General features: G+C 36.7%; 1 protein-coding gene across 7 annotated transcripts in view; it reads right to left on the reverse strand.

The window, feature by feature from the left end:
• The window catches only part of LOC136029439 (uncharacterized), a 180,616-nt gene that overhangs the window by 48,231 nt on the left and 113,269 nt on the right, over positions 1–19,116 (reverse strand). For 5 of the 7 annotated variants that reach the window (XM_065707839.1, XM_065707837.1, XM_065707840.1 and 2 more), the window contains one exon: positions 6,354–6,425. In XM_065707839.1, coding sequence (XP_065563911.1) covers positions 6,354–6,406 — 53 coding nt within the window. In that variant the 5' untranslated portion in view covers positions 6,407–6,425. Of the gene's footprint in view, positions 1–6,353; positions 6,426–13,496; positions 13,761–19,116 lie in introns of all 7 variants that reach the window. The other 2 variants (XM_065707843.1, XM_065707842.1) reach the window with 2 other exon arrangements.

Consider the following 19,116-nt stretch of genomic DNA (forward strand, 5'->3'; position numbering starts at 1 on the left):
TGTATTTGCGAGGGTTAAAGCGCCACACCAGTCATCTGCGAGGGTCTAAGGCCCAAGAGAGGAGAAGGAACCAAAAAAAGGTAAGCGTATTTTGGTTGAGAATAGTGGCCTTGGTACTTCTAGGAAAACGGAATCAAGGTTTATTCAAAGTTAGGTGCTATGCTTGAGGGTGCACTACTATGGTTTTATACTATTTGTGTCGTTCCGAATTTTTCTAATTCGAGTGTTTTAATTAATCGCTTGTTCTCACTTATCTAAAATCCATCTGCCTAATGGTTCTATTTGTAGACACACGGGTGTTCATATCCGATTCCGAAGCAGTCTTGCTTATGAAGACCTTTGTTTTAAGAACCACGATTGATTTGTTTAAAATGAAGGTGTGCAGGAGCTTTGTTATCCTAAGAAAGCTTTAACACATTTTTCCTGGGTCAATTCTGGAAGTCCTTTCTTTGCTTAAACCAGTAGAACTATTCTTAGTACCCAATGTGGATATCAGCTTCCTCTTCTTCCTGAAGCTACTTTCTACGACAATGATGAAGCAAGAAATCTCAGTCACAAAGTCAATCCTTTGACGAAAAATTGAGCAAAGTCAATCCTTTGACTTAACTCAATGTACAACCCCTTTACGTAATTAGTTGAATACGACCCTTGACAGTACGCCATCTTTTGTCTTTGATCCACCTAACAATCATCTTCGTAGCGCAGATAATTTTCAAGTTCCTCTCACTCCGTCCGTAAGATCAAATTCCAATCCTTTGAATGCAGGATATTGCATTAAATGCATTCCCTGAACCGGCTCAAAATACACAGATGTACCAGCTATAACATTGTTGCCGGAGAAGCAAACCTTTAATCCTATTAAACATATAGGTCAAGGGATTTTACGTTTAATATGTAACTGAATAACATAAAAGTAGTGAGGTCTTCAAAATTGAAATTTAAAGTACTAAGAAAAAAAAAGATTCCAGAAGGTTTACAAGTTTGCGACAAAGGGTAACCCCTTTTCCGTAAACAAGGGGTTTACACACTTTCAGAAAATCATTTCCTAAAGAATGATGTTGTTTTGGTCGAAGTGCAATCCAATATAGTTTAATCAGTCTTTTCAAAACAGGCTTTAATTAAACTGTCGCATAAAAATACTATACCCGTCTTGGGTTTTAATGCCATGATATGATTCTCCGTTGGATATAGGAACGAATGAAACCTGGGCACCTTCCTTAGCACCAGTGGCGTAATTTCGTCAAAATCCTGGGGGGGGGGGGCAAAGTTGGAGCCAATTTTCCCGAATCAAGTGAAAATGGCAGTTAAAACTGAAAAATGAGCCATTTGGTACCATAAAGTACTATACAGTACTATAAAAGTACTATAAAGATATTTCATAATACTATAAAGGTAAATATATACTGAACAAACTGATCCGTTTCTATTGATACTTAAATACACAGGGCTATATTAGTTTTGACAAAATTTTTGAAGAAACTAAATTTCAGCTGGGGAGGGTAAACTTGGGTCTGGGTGGGGGGGGGGGGCAAACCGAGGTCTGGGAGGGTCAGCTGCTTACGCCCCTGCTTAGCGCTATCTTCTTTTCTTAATATTAACCTGCCCTTCGGTAGCGCAATGGATTGATGCTCTGCTTGGCAATACGTACCCAAGGATCGATCCCTGCTGCAGCGAGGTTGGACGACAGGCGAGCTACTTGTCCCCGTAAAAAGACCGAGCACCTAAAACTTCATTTCGACGTCCTAATTGCTGACAAGGGATCAAGAGGATCTTAAATACCTTTTTTTATGATGTTCGAACTGAAAATTGTAAAGTTGTACAAAGCTATGCAATACTATATAGCCCTAATTTTACAAGATAAACAGGTCTATAATCACGATTCATTTTTTAGGGAAATTTGGAGGCTACATAAATATCTTTTCAATACCTATAAGCCAATTGGTTTTTTCTACTGCTTCTTAGACTACCAGTTTTCAGTCTTTCTTTTCCTGTCAGCTTTATGCCTTTGGTCCCCGGCTGTTCAATGGATATAAGTAATCTTTTGTCAGTTCTAGGCCAATAGCCTATTTTCCAGTTTTCGCTAGATAATGTTTTGGACATGCTTTCGCCATAATCATTGTTTTGTGGGGGAAATACCAAAAATCGGCACTTCGCAGTTGTGTGCTTTTCATTGCTACTTCATAAAGTTCAAAGACCTTTAAATTTTCATTTGAATGAGACCTCTTTCGGCAGTGTCCAATCACTGTGATACGACCGTCCATGGGGAAAAACCTGCATGCGTGACCATCCCAGGAAAAATATACTTTGTGATTCTCCTACATGTTAAATTTCAATGTTATAGCCTTTATCTTGAATAGTCTCCATATTAAGAGATATTCAACATTTTCTCCTAAAATAATTCTTGACAGAAAGCAGTCGACCAGTGCACGGCACAGTAGATTCCTGGCAAGCATATTCAAAACATAAAAACTTAAATTAGATGGCACTGTAATCTGGTGCTACGGTCTTATGGATACAATTACGGCGTATATTAATTTACTTTTGAAAGTTTTTCTACTTCAGAGACAGGACCAGGGGAGCGAGGAGGGGAGTTATACCAGTAGTAATAAATTTAGGGAGAATAAAAAAAACAACATTTTTCTTTTAGTGTTCTTTAATCCTTTTTAAGGTTCCCTTCCCAAGAGAAGGAATTTAAGGTACACCACGGTACGATCCTCATAGCCTTATAGCCTGAGTATTTCCGTACCAAATGAGCCCTGTTAAAAGAGCGAAATCCCTCCAACCTACTTGGTAACTAATCTTTTGCTAACCAGAAGAAAATGCAGTTTTTGGGCAGAAAAGCTAGTTAAGAGGACCTCCTGGCATTCTCAGAGTTTTTCAGGAACGGTGTTACAGTTTCTGGAATAGTGATATTTTGAAAAATGGAATAATTGAATACCATGATGTACACCTCCGCTCCGCACTCAACTGAGAAAATGCTGCACCTGCATACGCTATGTGCAGCACGACTTCTCTGCCATAGTTCTCATCTTGAATCGCTATGCTACCAAGATATTTGAATTATTTGACCTCTTCACTATCAGTACCCTTGTATTGAATGCCTTTAGACTGGGTCGTTATAATTCCATTTGACAAACTTTTTGTTTTATTTTCATTTATTTGAAGGTCAGTAGGGACAGCTTTCGCTACTAGTTCCTTCAGAATATGTTGGACGTGATTCTGACAATGAGTAGCAAGACCGATGTCGTCAGCGAACTCACGATCATGTAGTTGACACTCAGAGCTTAGTTGAATTCCTCCTCTAAACTGGTCGGCTTGAATCACTAAGTGTATTAATAGAGAATTTTATTCGATATTTTCAAAATGAAGCGTCCAAAGATCCGAAAAGAATTTAGGATTTCGGTGGGCCCAGAACCCAATAGTGTCTCCTTGGGTACGTCCACGAAAAAAAAAATCGTAATTTAAGCGATTTGCCGTATCTGTCAAAAAATTTATATAATTTACTTGTTGTTTATTGTTTAGGTGAAATTACTCCTCAGTTTCCCTAATCAATAGATAGTACATTGTTTTTTTAATAATATTCTTCAAGCGTGTAAAAACCAGAAATAGAGAGAGGGCGGTAGGGTGAGATTTTCAAGGAGTATGTCTGAAAACCCCCAAATATTTCATTTTTAGGACAGATATTTCTTTAAAGCTTTTTCTGGGGCGTGGGAATCTTTGGGAAAATTTTAGAGAAAACCTTTCCCTATTAATTTTACGGGCATGTACCAATACATTATTAAAAAATCTTCAAATTCGATCGATGATTATATTTCTTATACATCATTTTAATCAACGCAATTATAGTTACGTAGCCAACCAATGAAATCCTAACAATGAGAATATTTTACCAGCAATTATTCTACCGAGTTGGAAAAATATTTAACATTTTACCGAATTGGAAAAACATTCATATTCTTACTTCCCTGTCCAATATTCATGTCAATATACTCGTATCGTGGTCATCTACTTTGCCTATAAGCTTGGACTAGATGCAGCATAAACTCCTATAGCTAAGAAAAAAGAGGTTTCTGTGTTTCGTAAGAAAAACCAGAAAAAAGTGAAACAAGAATTTCTGGTTCTCTACAAATGGACTGACAATTGCACTTTTGGCGGATGTTTGCCGTGTGGAAAGATAACAATTTTTAGGATTGAAATAATAAAACAAATGTTTCAGTTAAATTTATTTTAATTTTTTACAATTTTATAATAATTTTTGGCATTTACAGCTGGCTTAAAAGGCGCAACAAAGTTACCAAGTTTACGAGGAAATGCGTGCTGCAAGGTTTGTGACCGTTGAGATGCGAATTTTACATGTATGCAAGAATTCTTTTAAGCAGGAGGGGGAGGGGATAAGAATTTGATATAACCTTAAATTATAATAGAAACTGTGACAAAATTTTCAGATCTCTAGTCGCTTGGCTGTATATCATCATGTCTAAATATGTCATTACATTCTACTGGTCTGGCACTTGCTTAATATGGGAAAGTTCATTGAAATGAACGTACTTCTAGAGAATTGGAATCCAGGGTGCTAGAATATGTTTGAAAATTAATGTCAAGAAGACTAAGTCGCTAATGCTAGGAATAAGTAAATATGAAAGGTGACCTTGGGTAAAAAAAGGTCAATCAAGTGGACAGCTTCACTTACCTTGGTAGTATCATAGGCAGCGCTGCCTAAGTAAAGAGCGATGTGGGTACAATGTATTATTTTTTTTTTTTTTGGTTTTAGACCAGGGCAATTCGTATCGAAGGAGGTGTCATAGAAACTTCGAAAAGGGTTCATTCGATTGAATATTGTCAATCGAACCCTTTTTAATAGTCATAAATGATTGGAGGGCAACTAACCCCCCTTCCACGTCCACCATTTCCTCAAACACATCCAAACCAAAATTTTTAGATAACCATTTTGTACTATGTAGTTAAAAAGTCTGAAAATTATGTATTCAAGGCTGACAACTCCCCTACAACCCTCAGGGCAAGGGTTGTAAGTTCTGCCCTGGGGGCATATAAGGTTTATATAGAAAGGGTGATTGTATAAACTTCGAAGATGGCTCATTGGACTGCTAATCAGAAGTTTTAGTGCCCTTTTCTAGATTCAGAGTGATGGGAGTATGGATCCCCCCCACACCTCGTATTTTCCCGAAATGCATCTGATAAAATTCTGAGATGGCTATTTGTTGTCGTAAAAACTTCAAAAAGACTCATTCGATTGAAAGTTGAAAGGGCTAGTGCCCTTTTTAATAGTCGAAAGTGATTGGAGGGCAACTAACCCCTCTTCCACGCCCACCATTTCCCCAAACACATCCAATTAAAATTTTGAGAAGTCCATTTTATTCAACGTAATTAAAAGGTCTGGGAATTATGTCTTTGAAGATGACAAACCCCTAGAGCCCTCAGGGCAAGGGTTGTAAGTTATGCCCTGGGGGCATATAAGATATACATAGAAAGTGTGATCGTATAAACTTCGTAGGGGGCTCATTGGCTAGGTAATCAGAAGTTCTAGTACCCTCTTTAAGATTCAGAGTGATCAGAGGGTGGACACCCCCCCCACCTCGTATTTTCTCGAAATGCGTCTGATAGAAATTTTGAGATGGCGATTCGTTGTCGTAGAAACTTTGAAAAGAGCTCATTCCATTAGAAATTGAAAGATCTAGTGCCCTTTTTAATAGTCAAAAGTAATTGGAGGGCAACTAACCCCTTCTCCCATGACCATTATTTCCCCAAACACATCCAATCAAAATTTTGGAATTGCCATTTTGTTCATTGTAATTAAAAAATTATGTCTTCGAGGATGACACCCCCCCCCACAGCCCTCAGGGAAAGGGTTGTGAGCTATGCCCTAGGGACATATAAGTTTATATAGGAAGGGTGAATGTAAAAACTTCGGATAATACTACCTATAGATAATACTACTAATGCGACTACTATTACAACTACGCCTCAAGGCAGGAAGCTGAAATTTTTAAGAAATTTTGAGGGGGAAAGATGAATCAGAACAAGCCCTAAGTATACAGGTTGTCAAAAGGATGTAACAGCAATATCTTAAAAACAGTTTGGTGTGTGAAGTTGAAACTAATAGGGCTTGTTGTTAGGGATGTTGTACTAATCAAAAGAAAATATTTGCATCCTAATGACAATTTTTGGATATATAGAAACTAAATCGAAACACACTATGCCTACACAGGTTGTCAAGCGGACGCATCCGTTGACAACCTGGCATCCGTTGACATACGTTGACAACCGGCTTGCTACTGCGGTGAGTTGTTGTTGGTATAAGTAGTAGTAGCAGAAAACAATAGAAATTAACTTACTTGATAATTAATAAAGCATCAACAAGTGGAGTCTTGCAACTATAATCTTGCATATTCTTCTGGAGTGACGATCTGTAAAAGACCATTTTTTACTTCATATTATACACAAACTCTAAAGATAATTTCTTTCTTTCTCGTTTCTTAGAGAGAAATAAAAGAAAGGGAGAGAGATAGAAGACGAAAAAGAGAGAGAGAGAAAAAAAAACAATTGAACACATGATAAAAAATACAAGAAAATTTGCTTTGATATTTCCAGTCACAATCCAATTTTGAAATAATAAAAAAAAAAATATAATAAGAATTGCTATAACTATATAATATATATAATATTATATATAACTATATAACTATAAAATAAACTATATGCAAAGCTTTATAAATAAGCAACCCTGGACATGGCCTTCATTTTATTACAAAATTTGGTTATGGCAGAATTCGATTTCGAAAACTGCCGGATTAACAAGGATAACCCTTATGCAAACAATAACCATAACCACTAAATTCATCCCACTTAGGTTCCGAATCCGTACATTGATTAGCCTTTAAATGTTAATGTTTGTTAACTAGGTAGGAGCAGAAGGGTGAGCAGTCTGCCGCAGGTCCACAGGACTTGACGTCTTAAACCCTAGCATAAAAGTAAAACAACTATCTACTAATTATAGGTCCACTTTTTTTGAAAACAGGAAGCAAATTAAAATTTACCCCATAGGTAGAAACTTGAGACCAAAACTAAGTCGAGACAAATAAAGAGTAAAAGAAAAAGTTAAAAAGACTGCAATGGTTGCATTTACTCGGTATTTACTTTCTTTTTTCAGGAAATTGTGCTTTTACATCCTCGCTGCAAGGCCTTAGCCTTCTACTAATACTAGAATCGCGTCGAAGCGTTAAGCACCCTGGGGTTAACATACTGGAAAGAATTCATTTTCTTTTCCACCTCACTTAAGGCTTCTACTTTGGCAGCCTTCAAAGAATTCTCAACATGTTGGGCTTCGTCGGCTTTTTGTCCCTTCCCTCGGTTCACTAGGGACTTTAGCACTTACTAATAAGGGGATTGGGCCTCACAAATTTAGCCTCGAGTCACCAGCGTCAACTCAATACCTCTGGCTGCTCGGATTTTTGACCCTCATACGCTTGCTATCAAAACGTCATATTTCCAATTTTTCCAACTTTTCATCTTTTTGGAATTTTGTTATGTCAACTCTAGTGGTTCCTAAACTGTTCCCCATAAGCTTCCATGCTTCAACCGCGAATAATTTATCTCTAGATTCAGTGGAAGGAGGACAAAAAAAAAACAGATATACTCAGTTTTATATCGTTTTCTAAGTTGTACAGTCTATTTTAATTCACAAGGTTCATTCTTTTTTTACAAAAATGAACAATAATTTGAACAGTTTAGCTGCAAATGCAACAAAAAGAAAGACTAACATAGATAAATATGTTATTTTATATAAATAATTTCTGAGACCACACTGGCTAATCATGATAAAACATAAAATCGAGAAGAAAGGAAGAAAACGAGGACAATAAACAGCCAGTGAAAAAGTTGAAAAATTATGCAGATATTCTGGTCAAGACCTCCGCTTGACCGTCCTCAGTGCAGAATAACACTGATAAAAATATAAAAAACAAAACCTTAAAATAAAACTAAAATAAGAAGACCCTTTCTTAGTAACGCCTGTCATTTAACCCCGCCTGTTATTGTCGTGGATAATATCAGCCTGTCCCAAGCCAGGATGAAGGAGGAGGGTTGGGCGACAGGTTTGCTACCTGTCCCTGTAAAAATGTCCCAGCAACGGAAACGTCGATAAACACCTCGGATGACACAATTATTGACTGCAAAACAACCAAAAAAAATCGACTTCCGGAACGTCAGAACTATGAGGCAGTTATCAAAAACTGAGCAAGTTCTCAGAGAGATGAAGCAATATTATTTTGACATCCTGGCCCTAAGCGAAATACGTTGGAAAGGTGTAGGTCAAGAAACACTAGATGATGGATATGTGATGTTGTACAGCGGAGAGGACAACCACGATCGGGCTTGTATAGGACTCATGATGTCCCCTACAGCATACAAACAGTGCTCAAATCGACTCCAATAAACGAAAGGATCTTGTTTGCACGATGAGCTACAACCCACACTAAGCTTTCTACCATTGTATGTTACGCTCCTACCAATGAGGCGGATGATGATGTCAAAGATATCTTCTATGAAATCTTACAGGCTTTCATCAAATATATCCCCAAACAAGATGTTCTGTGTATTGTGAGTGATCTGAATGCCAAAGAAGGAGCCAATTGCAAGTACTGTCTCGAAGTGCTAGGACCGCACGGACTTGGGTCAGATTAACGAAAATGGTGCATTACTAGTAGACTTCCCGTTAAGTAATGACCTTGTCGTTGGTGGATGACTCTTCGAACATAAAAATATGCACAATTACAAATGAGCATCTCCAGACGGTTCAACGGGAAACCAGATTGACCATTTCTTGATCGCCAGAAGGTGGCACACAAGCCTGTTAGACGTGCGTGGGTATACAGGAGCAGACGCCCAGTCAGATCACATCCTCATGATTGCCCACATACAGATCAAACTAAGTGCTCAAAAGAAGACACAGCAAGATCTGAAGCAACTGTACGACACGGACAAGCTACAGGATCAAAAAGTTCCCAGAGATTTCTGTATATCCTTATGGAACAAATTCGATGCCTTGCCTGTTGAGGAAAAAGACTCAGAAAGCGTGGAAGAGGCATGGGAGACAAGAGACAGTTCCTTGAAAAGAAAGCAGCTTCGGGCGAAGAAGCCGCTAGGAAGGGTGACTCCAAGACTGTCTAAAGATTGATAAATGAGATGGTAGGAAAACAAAGCAGCCGAATCATCCTTGTCAAGGACAAAAATGGACTAATCATATCTGGTCCAAAAAAAATTGACGAGAGATGGGCTTCCCATTTCGAAAAACTTTTGGACAGACCGAAAACCTGTGACCGAGCGAATGTACATGATATCCCTTTTATAAATTTAGACATCAATACAGATCCTCCGAATGCTGAAGAGATCATGCATGCAGCAAAGAAGTTAAAAAATGGACGAGCCCCGGATATTGATGGCATTCCAGCAGAAAAGGTGAAGTAATCAATTAGTACCTGCATATACCATTTGGCTCTCCCTTTTCACCAAAATATGGACCTTAAGGAAGGTCCCAAGAAATTGGAGCAGAGGCATTATAGTAATACTCTTAAAGAAGGAGGACGTGATAAACCGCCATAAGTGGAGAGGCCTCAATCTTCTCCCTATCTCATCGAAACTAATAGCCTCCGTCATTTTGCAGCGTTTACGAAAAGCACTAGAAGCAACACTACGGAAAGAGCAGCATGGTTCAAGAACTGGAAGATCATGTTCTGACCTAACATTTGTACTGAGAATGCTTGTCGAAGAATCAAAAGAAAGGAATAAGAAGCACTACCTCCTATTCATTGACTTTGAAAAGACATTTGACTCAGTTCACCGATATTGCTTATGAAAAGTTCTTAATTACTACAGAACTCTTGAGAAAATAGTCGATATGATTATAGCGCTTTATGAAGAATCGGAATGTTGCGTAAAGATTGAAAACGGTAGAATCAGATTTTTCAAGATCATGTCTGGTGCTCGTCAAGGGTGTGTACTTTCCCCCATGCTCTTTATAATTATAATGGATTATGTCCTGATTCGCATCAGGTTATGGGGTAAAAGTAAGCAACAATCAATTTTTTGATCTGGACTTCGCGGAGAACGTTATCCTTCTCGAAGAGTCTAAAGAATACTTGCGGCAGCTACTTGACACTATCACCAAGAGTGCAGAGAATGTCAGGTTAAAGATAAACATTGACAAATCGAAAAGCATGGCCATCACAAGTTCACCACTTGTTGTCTATTGCAAAAACAACGATCTAGAACAAGTTCAGGAGTTCAAGTACATGGGTAGCTGGATTGATTGTGATGGAGAGATATCGACCGAGATTAAACGTGGAATTGCACAAGCTACGGGTGCCTTCAATAGATTGAAGCCTATTTGGAGAAGTAACAAATATTCAATGCGACTGAAGCTTCGACTCTTCAACAGCAATGTACTCTAAATTCTCCTTTACGCAAATGAATGTTGGAAAATAAACACCCAGCTTGAAAAAAGGATCATCGTATTTAAAAATATGAGCCTCAAAAGAAACTTCAATACAAGCTGGCAACAAAAAACTACAAACGCATAAATACGCAGAAAAACAGGTCAACCTTCAGTCATTGAGTTGCTGAAAAGAAGGCGGTGGACATACCTGGGACACGCTCTTCGTATGGAAGAGAGTCGCCTTCCTCGAGCAACATATGAATGGAAGGCAGACGGTAGAAGAAAGCGAGGTCGCCCCAAAAATACATTACAAACATATGACCGAGATTTGAGCACGGCTGGTACCTCACTGAATGGGTCATCGCTGCTGCATCAATGCGGGACGAATAGAGAGGCTTTGTCAACACCCTAAGCGCCAACGATGGCTCTGGAGGAACTAAGGTCTAAGGCACTTAGTAACGGTTTCTTTTCACCGTTACTAAGTAAGGGTCATCCTATTTTAGTTTTGTGTTTTGTTTTAAGGTTTCATTTTTTATATTCTTATCAGTTTTATTCTGCACTGAGGACAGTCAAGTGGAGGTCTTGACCGAAATATTTGCATAATTTTTCAACTTTTTCACTGGCTGTTTGTTGTCCTCGTTTTCTTACTTTCTTTACGATTTTGTATTATCGTGATTTTACATCAAGGGTGTAATTTGTCATGGGGCATGAGGGTAACTGCCACCCAGACCACAATTTGCCGACCCACCCCCGCTCAAATTTAGCGGCTTCAAAAATCTTGTCAAAACAAATATGGATCTACATAATTCAAGCCTCCACAGAAGCAGATCAGTTTTCTGTTACACAGCTTTGCCTTTATGGTACTACAGAACTCATTTTTCACTGTCATTTTCAATTGACTTGGAAAAATCGGCTCCGACTTTGTCCCCCGCCCAGATTCTGACAAAATTACGCCATTGTTTTACATGTACATATAAAGACGATAGTCATGAAACAAAGGCACACCCTGGAAGGGGGGAGAGGTCGAAGACATGAAGCCCTTCAAAGTTCAAAGAATTTTTGTTTTGCCAAAATTTTCAATTCATTTTTAACATAGAACGTAGATGTGTATATCTTGAACACCTTTCAAAAGATGTTCAACCAATCAAACTCATCTCCCTGAAATAAAATCATGAGCACATCACAAAAAAGTAGCCTCTTTTATGGACCGTAATATCTACCCAATAGCGCCAACTGGGGGCAGGCAGAAGGGGCATCTGCCCCGATAGATTTTGCATAAATATATTTTGTAGTTTTTTAATGAAAATTTTTTTTTTGGCATTTCAGTTGAAAAAAAAAATCGAAAAAATAAAATTGCCCCCCCCCCTAGGTTTTGAAAACTACTTTCTACCCCCCCCCCCCACCTACATTTTATAAGTTAGCACCACTGTTTCTGCCATTCTAAGATTTTCATAACTGATTGGAATTAGGACATTTGAATCAATCACCAAAACAAATTCCCTATAATGACTCAGCTAAATGTCACGCTCTTTTCCAGTTCTGCGACAGCTATTTCTAAATTTTTCCCGTTACGCCCTTGGCAAACTTCTGGTGGTTGTTGGAATTCCCTGTCAGAGAATTTAGCCAACAACTATATTGAAAATCAATATAGCTTTATGCCAAGACCAGCTGTATTTGACGTCATTGCATGTTGAGCTTACAGAATCGATTTGACCGGAAATTTTGAAACACTTGTTAGGAGCATGCCAGTGAAGGACCAAGGAACTATTGGAAATCGATCGGCAGAAACGGGAGAGAGAAGCGCGCCGATTCTGTGACGTATAGATTACCAGAGCTATTTCTTTTTGTGAAATGCTGGATCTGTTTGATGACTATATCCCATTTGCGTATGGCATTTCATACTAGAAGAATTCCAAGACAAAATTGGCCAACGTTGAAATCATTCTTTGCATGGAAACATGTGTAACCTTTGGAATTTGAAGGATGAATAGGAGTTCGTTATCATTTTGCGCACCAAGGCTAAATATAAAATAAACACAAGATAGAAATTTATACTTTTTGATACCGAGTGCATACCATGCTCGATAAAAACTTAATAATATCTCATACAAATTAAATTTTTTGTTCCAGGCGAGAGCGAAATAACAGCTGGAACGATCAAAAATTAACCTAGCATTAAATTTTTCTGAATATAGTTAACTAACATCTTCAGTGTACTATCTTATGCAGAATCATCGTCAAATTAGAAAAATTGAAAGCAAATGATGAAACTTCAGAGAATTAATCAGTATTATGGCATTAACATTCATATTTTTCATATTTTACTCATTACTGGCTAAAAATTACTTACATTTTAACAGCCATTATAATGCGTACTAATGCATTAGTTAATAGACCGTTCCAGGTTCGCAGTTAGTTCGCATTAAATTTGAAATAAATACGGGTGAAATTTCTTTCCACCGGGAGCACGCTTACAGATTAGACAGCATTCGAAACAAGAATAACTGTACAGAATTCAGAAGTAAAGTCTTTTTTTATTGCACTTGGTATTAACCAAGTGACAAATAGCGATCGCAAATTCTGTCGGTCTGTCTGTCCCGGTTTTGCTACTTTAGGCACTTCCAGGTAGGCTAGGACGATGAAATTTGGCAGGCATATCAGACGTATCGGGTGACCGGATCTTAATGAAATTTGATATTTAGAAGAAGCTCATGTCTCAGAGCTCTTATTTCAAATCCCGACCAGATCTTTTGACGTTGAGGGGAGTTGGAGGGGGAAACCGGAAATCTTAGAAAACGCTTTCTAAAATGTCGTAGATACGTGACTGAAGTAACCGGACTAAATCTACTCTCTTTGGTGGAGTTAGGTGGTGGGGTTCAGTGCTTTGGCGAGTCTGGTGCTTCTGGACGTGCTAGGACGATAAAAATTTGTAGGCGTGTCAGGGAGCTGCACAAATTGACTTGATAAAGTCGTTTTCCCCGATTCGACCATCTGGGTGACTGAAGAGAGACGAAAAATTAGAAAAATTGAGGTATTTTTAACTTACGAGTGGGTGATCGGATCTTAATGAATTTTGATATTTAGAAGGACCTCGTGACTCGGAGCTCTTATTTTAAATCCCGACCAGCAACAAGCCTCTGATTTTCCTTTTAAATCAATCTATTGATTCTTAGAATTTTGCTAGAGCTCATACCATATGAGCTCTTGGCTCTTCCGACCTCGTCACAAGTGCCATACGAGCTCTTAGCTCTTGTTCTATATACCAATGTAGTCAACGAATTCAAGCCAGACATCTAATTGGCAGGAAAAACTAAAAGGAAAAACCCAATGATTTTACAAAAAAAAATCATAAGAAAACACGGAAAATAGAAAACAAACTTGATCTATGGTTACAATTTAGTGACAATTCAGTCATAGTTTAATTAATATCCCCGGACAATAGTCTCCGCTGAACTGAAAAGGAAAAATACCCTTTGCCATGAACTAAATGAACAGGTCAACGTTGATCATCTCTTTGGTTGGAACAAAAACAAAAAGTGGAACAAAAGTTTGTTCTATGCCAATCACATATCAAAATACTCTCCATAAAGGTATTAAATAGATAAACATCATTCACTTGGTCTTATTTGAGCAAATAAAGATCTAGCTTAGCACAACAATTTTAGATATATTTGGAAAAAAAAATTATAAGCTGTTTTTCAGTAATACTAAACTTTGAACAGAAAACTAATATCATAATAAGGAAAGGGACATTGGATATTAGAGTTTTTTTTAGAATTTGGTATATTCTTACTTTGTCAAAACTTCCCAGTTTTTTAAAATTACAGACAAATGTGCATATCTTTAAACCTCGGTCATGCCATTCAACTTTTTGTGACGATTTTATATAAGCCTACAAAGAAGAAAACAATTACAAAAAGATTCATTTTTCTAAGAACATTTTTGATTTTTTTTTCAGACAAAAAGGTTCTACTTTTAATACTAATTCCAAATATGTAACCTTTATCAAACTTGGAGTTACTCATGAAAAATAAATTGCATAAGTCAATTCAGACGATTTAACAACAAAGTAAGAGATTTCGACTAGAACGGACACTATCCCACAATGAATAAAAACCTTCAGACTTAAACTACTAGATTTTATTTTCCAGAGGTGGCATATCGATCGCAGGCTGGATATGCTCATTTTGTAAGGAAGTTTTAACAGGGCTCGCGTAATTTCTAAATTCCAGACCTAGTGGCAGGTACGTACCCACAGATGTGTCCAGGTAGCCCCTTTCCCGTCTTTTCACGATTATAACGATTATTTAAATATTCTCTCGAAGATTTTTATATAACATACCCGTTTTCTTCTGTTTTGACGTGTCCCCCCAGAAATAAATAAATAATTGCATATGTGCCTTCCTAGCACAGCTTCGTAGCATGAAATTATCATGCTGCAAAATGGAGCTCTTTTGAGCCCCAATACCCAAAATTGGTGATTTGAATTCTCAGGGTTTCAAGCTGTGAAAGATTTATAATTTTTTTTTTTAATCCTGAGATATCCAGATATTCAATTCAAAGTCTAAATCTCGATATGCCCTGTCGAGCACAAAAATAAAAATTTGAAATTTAACTGAGGTTTAGTATTGAGTAAGAGAATTGTCCAGTAAAATTTTGATTTATTAAAAGCTAACCGTGGAAATATAATTGGATGGCATGTATCAAAATAAGCATATATTGCAGTTGGTATATATAGCTCTGTGGTATATATAGCAGTTTAGACAATTTTATGGACAAATGTATGCAACGCTTATACAAAAACATTACTATATTTTGTGATTGGTTGGTATTGAGAAGGTGAGAAATTCTGAAGCAATATTGCAGTTGCATTCCGTTTCCGTGGTTAACTCAAGTTGTGGAAATTTCCACTTTTTATCAACATTTTATTAGCAAATGTTTGAAAAAAAAATCGATGCCATTCCACTGATTCAAACTGAGAATTCAGAGACCCATCTATACCAGCTAGATAAAAAAAACACATAATTATTTGCCTTCTTTTATAAAGAATTTTCCGAAAATATATCTTCTTAAATGATTACTCCGACCGTTGAAGGAGTATTTAGACTCGTATAGTTTTAAGTATATATTTATACGAACCTTTATTAAAGTAAGAGTTTGGCCTTTATTTTAATGTTTTAGGATGAACAGAGGAGGTGACATGTCATATATCGGAGAGATTTAACTAGATGAAATAGGCAGTAAAGTGGCCCAGTGGCGGATCCAGGCAGGGGACGTTCCCCCCTAACGTAGTGGCAGATTTGGGGTTGGGGTTGGGACGAAAGTTATTTTTTGCAATTGATCTTTAGTAGCTGAGTCTTTAATAAGTTTTTAATTGTCAAGACTGTTTCTTTTCACAGACAAGTTAGAAACAAAGTTTCAGTTACTTTGTGTGATCTCTGTTAGATTTTACTGACAAAGCGTACCGCCTAAAAGTGTTTATCGAGGGAATCTGTCTGTATTACGACAAAAGCCAACTGGGAGGCGAAAATCTTCATTTCATAATAACAAGATGGGGAAATTTAAAATCCCAACTTCTTTAGGCTGTCGAAATGATATTTCAGGATTGTGCTGTTACAATGGGGCTGGAAAATAATATTTAAACTTCTTTTTACTGTTAAAAACTTCTTTTTGTGTCTTGCTATGGCACAGAGAAAGAAATTGATATCATTACTTTTTTTGGCTGTCATAAAATTTGAGTTAGCTTTTTTTGCGAAGCGGGGTGGTTTTTACAACATTGTTGTTTTGAAGGAGATTTGTATCATAGTAAGTAAATATATAAGAAGTGCAAACATATTATTAATTTATGTTTTGGACTTCGCTGAGCAAACGGTGGCCACTTTACAGCTTATTTTCATCTAGTTAAAGCTCTGCATAATATGGCATATCACCTCCTCTGTTAATCCTAGAACATTAAAAGAAAGACCCAAACTCTTTAAAAATACCTGAACTTTAATAAAAGTTCGTATAAGTATACACTTTAAAATTAAATATATGAGCCGAAATACTCCTTCAAAGGTCGGAGTAGCCATTTAAGAAAAATAGATTTTCAAAAATTGCTTATAAAAGAAGAAAAATAATTTTGTGTTCATTTTTTTCTAACCGGTATAGGTGGGTCTGACTTCTCAGTTTGAATCAGTGGAATGGCATCAATTTTTCCAAACGTTTACTAATGAAATGTTGAAAAGAAAGTGAAAATTCACTTTACTTGAGTTGACCACGGAAATGGACTGTAACTATAATATTATTTTAGAGTTTCTCACCTTTTCAATACCAACCAGTCACAAAATATAGTTTTGTTTTTGTATAGGGGTTGCATATATTTGTTAATAAAATTGTATAAACTGCTATATATATACCGCTGAGGAATTTTATACTTATTTTGATAAATGCCATCCAATCATATTTCCATGATTCGTTGTTTATAAATCATAATTTTTACAGGACTGACCGTATTTCAAACAGTAGGTCGTACGAAAAATGTGGTTCGATCCCGCTTTCTAGGGCTATAATGAAAGAAAGGTTGAGATGGCTAGGCCCCGTTCTACGGATGAAGGATGACAGATTACCGAAGATTGTCCTTTTTGGCCAACCGTCTGGGGCTACACGGAAAGCAGGTCGTCCTTGTCTGGGTTGGAAGGATGTCATAAATAAAGATTTAAAGGAAATGGGAACTTCCTGGGAGGGTGTAAAGAGGGAGGCTTTAAATAGATTAGGTTAGAGGAGGAGCATGCGTAGCTTTGTTGGCCTCAGGCAGCTTGGTGCTGCAGTGAGTTATTAGTAGTAGTAGCAGTAGTAGTAGTAATTCTCTTACTTAATGCTAAATCGGAGCCGATATTTCAAATTTTTATTTTTGTGCTCAACAAACATGTCGAGATTTAAACGTTTACATTGAGTATCTGGAAATCTTAAGATTAAAAAAAATAAACAATTTGAAATCTACCTCAGGTTGAAACCCTGAGAATTTAAATCACAAATCTATACCTATAAAACACAAAAATAAGAAACACGTAATTATACATTTTTTAAGAAGCATTTCTACTCATATACTTAGTTTGAAGCACATACCTACATGCATCTTTATTGGAGTCCATATTTTTCTGACAATTTTGGTCTTTATTTGAATATTTTAGGATGAATAGAAGAGGAAATACTAACGAAGAGCTCTAAACTGACAGAACTCTAGACTGATAGCACTAGCCATTATAAACGTTCACCGAATTGTTTAGGTAGAGATTGACCGTAAAATAGATAGATATGGCGGGAGTAGAAATAAAGAAATAGACTTTTTCTTATAAAACAGTGAATTCATTTAAAAAACAAGTCAAAAAGTTCCTACTTGGTCGAGACACGGTGAGAGCGGTTCTCTTGTGAGGGCTTAGTCGTTTTTTTCTCTCTCTCTTTTTCTTTTTTTTGTATATTTATTTATATGTTATTGATAGTGTCAATTAATTAATTAATTGAGTCACTACACACAGGACATTTAACCTTCCAGTAGTGGCTATGTCTGTTAATTGATTTTGTTGTTGTGAAATTAATTAGGCTTCTCTTCTCTCTCTCTCTTTAAAAAGTGGAAAGATACGCTAAGTTGTTAAGAAAAGTGAAATTTTGATAAGTAATTTCTGATATTTCGTCAAAGTTGACACTGTTTGTTGAAAAATTATTGTTAAAAAGAAACTAGTTAATGCTTTATTACCTGTACTTAAGACCCTCGTTTTAAATGTCTTTTAAGTATTTATGTCTCTCCGTTCTATGTTTCTTGTTACACCCCTAAAAGAATTAATATTCAATTTTAATACATCTTTTACGAATATACAAGTTGTATCTTAATCCTCATTTCCTACTATTTATTACAATCATAATAATTAAGCGATGCCACAAAGCTAGGCGACATGCTAAATCGTTTGACCTGTGTCACAAAGAATGCATTACCCTAAAAGATGGTTCAAGACAACTTTTTTTTTGACAATACAAAGATTAACTCAGTCGCTATAGTGGTCAGATGTGCAAAGGCGACAAATGATGCAGAAAATACTAAATATAATTTTTTTATAGATGGTGAACAGCTTTTTAGTGTTTCATTCCGGGTTAGTTTTTATAACGTACTATTTTTTTATCAATATTTTTACACCATTTTAATTTCAACAAATTTCAAAAAAACCTACGACGCATAATTGCTGAAGTTCCTTTTAAATTGCTGGTATTTATTTGTCTGCAAGTTTATCAAAGCAACCTATTATGCGTCCCCCGATAAAGAAAATCCTGGATCGGTCCCTGAAGTAACCACCTTTTGCTCATCCAAATCCAAGCTTAAATTAAGAATTTTTGCACTTCTCATACATACAATTTTTGCACTTTGTATTATAGAAATCCCCTAAAAAACAACAATGTTTTAAAACCACCTCGCTTCGCAAAAAAAAAATCAAACCCAAAAAACCAAAATAGTCAGCTAAAAAAGTGTTGATATCAATTTCTTCACCTCAGTGCCATTGCAAGACTTGAAAGAAAAATTTTGACAGTAAAAAGAAGTAAATATTTTGCTTTTCAGCCCTGTTGTGACAGCACAATCCTGAAATATCACTTGGACAGGATAAAGAAGTTAGGACTTCAAATTCCCTCCTTGTTAT

The sequence above is a fragment of the Artemia franciscana genome, chromosome 7 (genome assembly GCF_032884065.1).
Source record: "Artemia franciscana chromosome 7, ASM3288406v1, whole genome shotgun sequence".
Lineage (NCBI taxonomy): Eukaryota > Metazoa > Arthropoda > Branchiopoda > Anostraca > Artemiidae > Artemia > Artemia franciscana.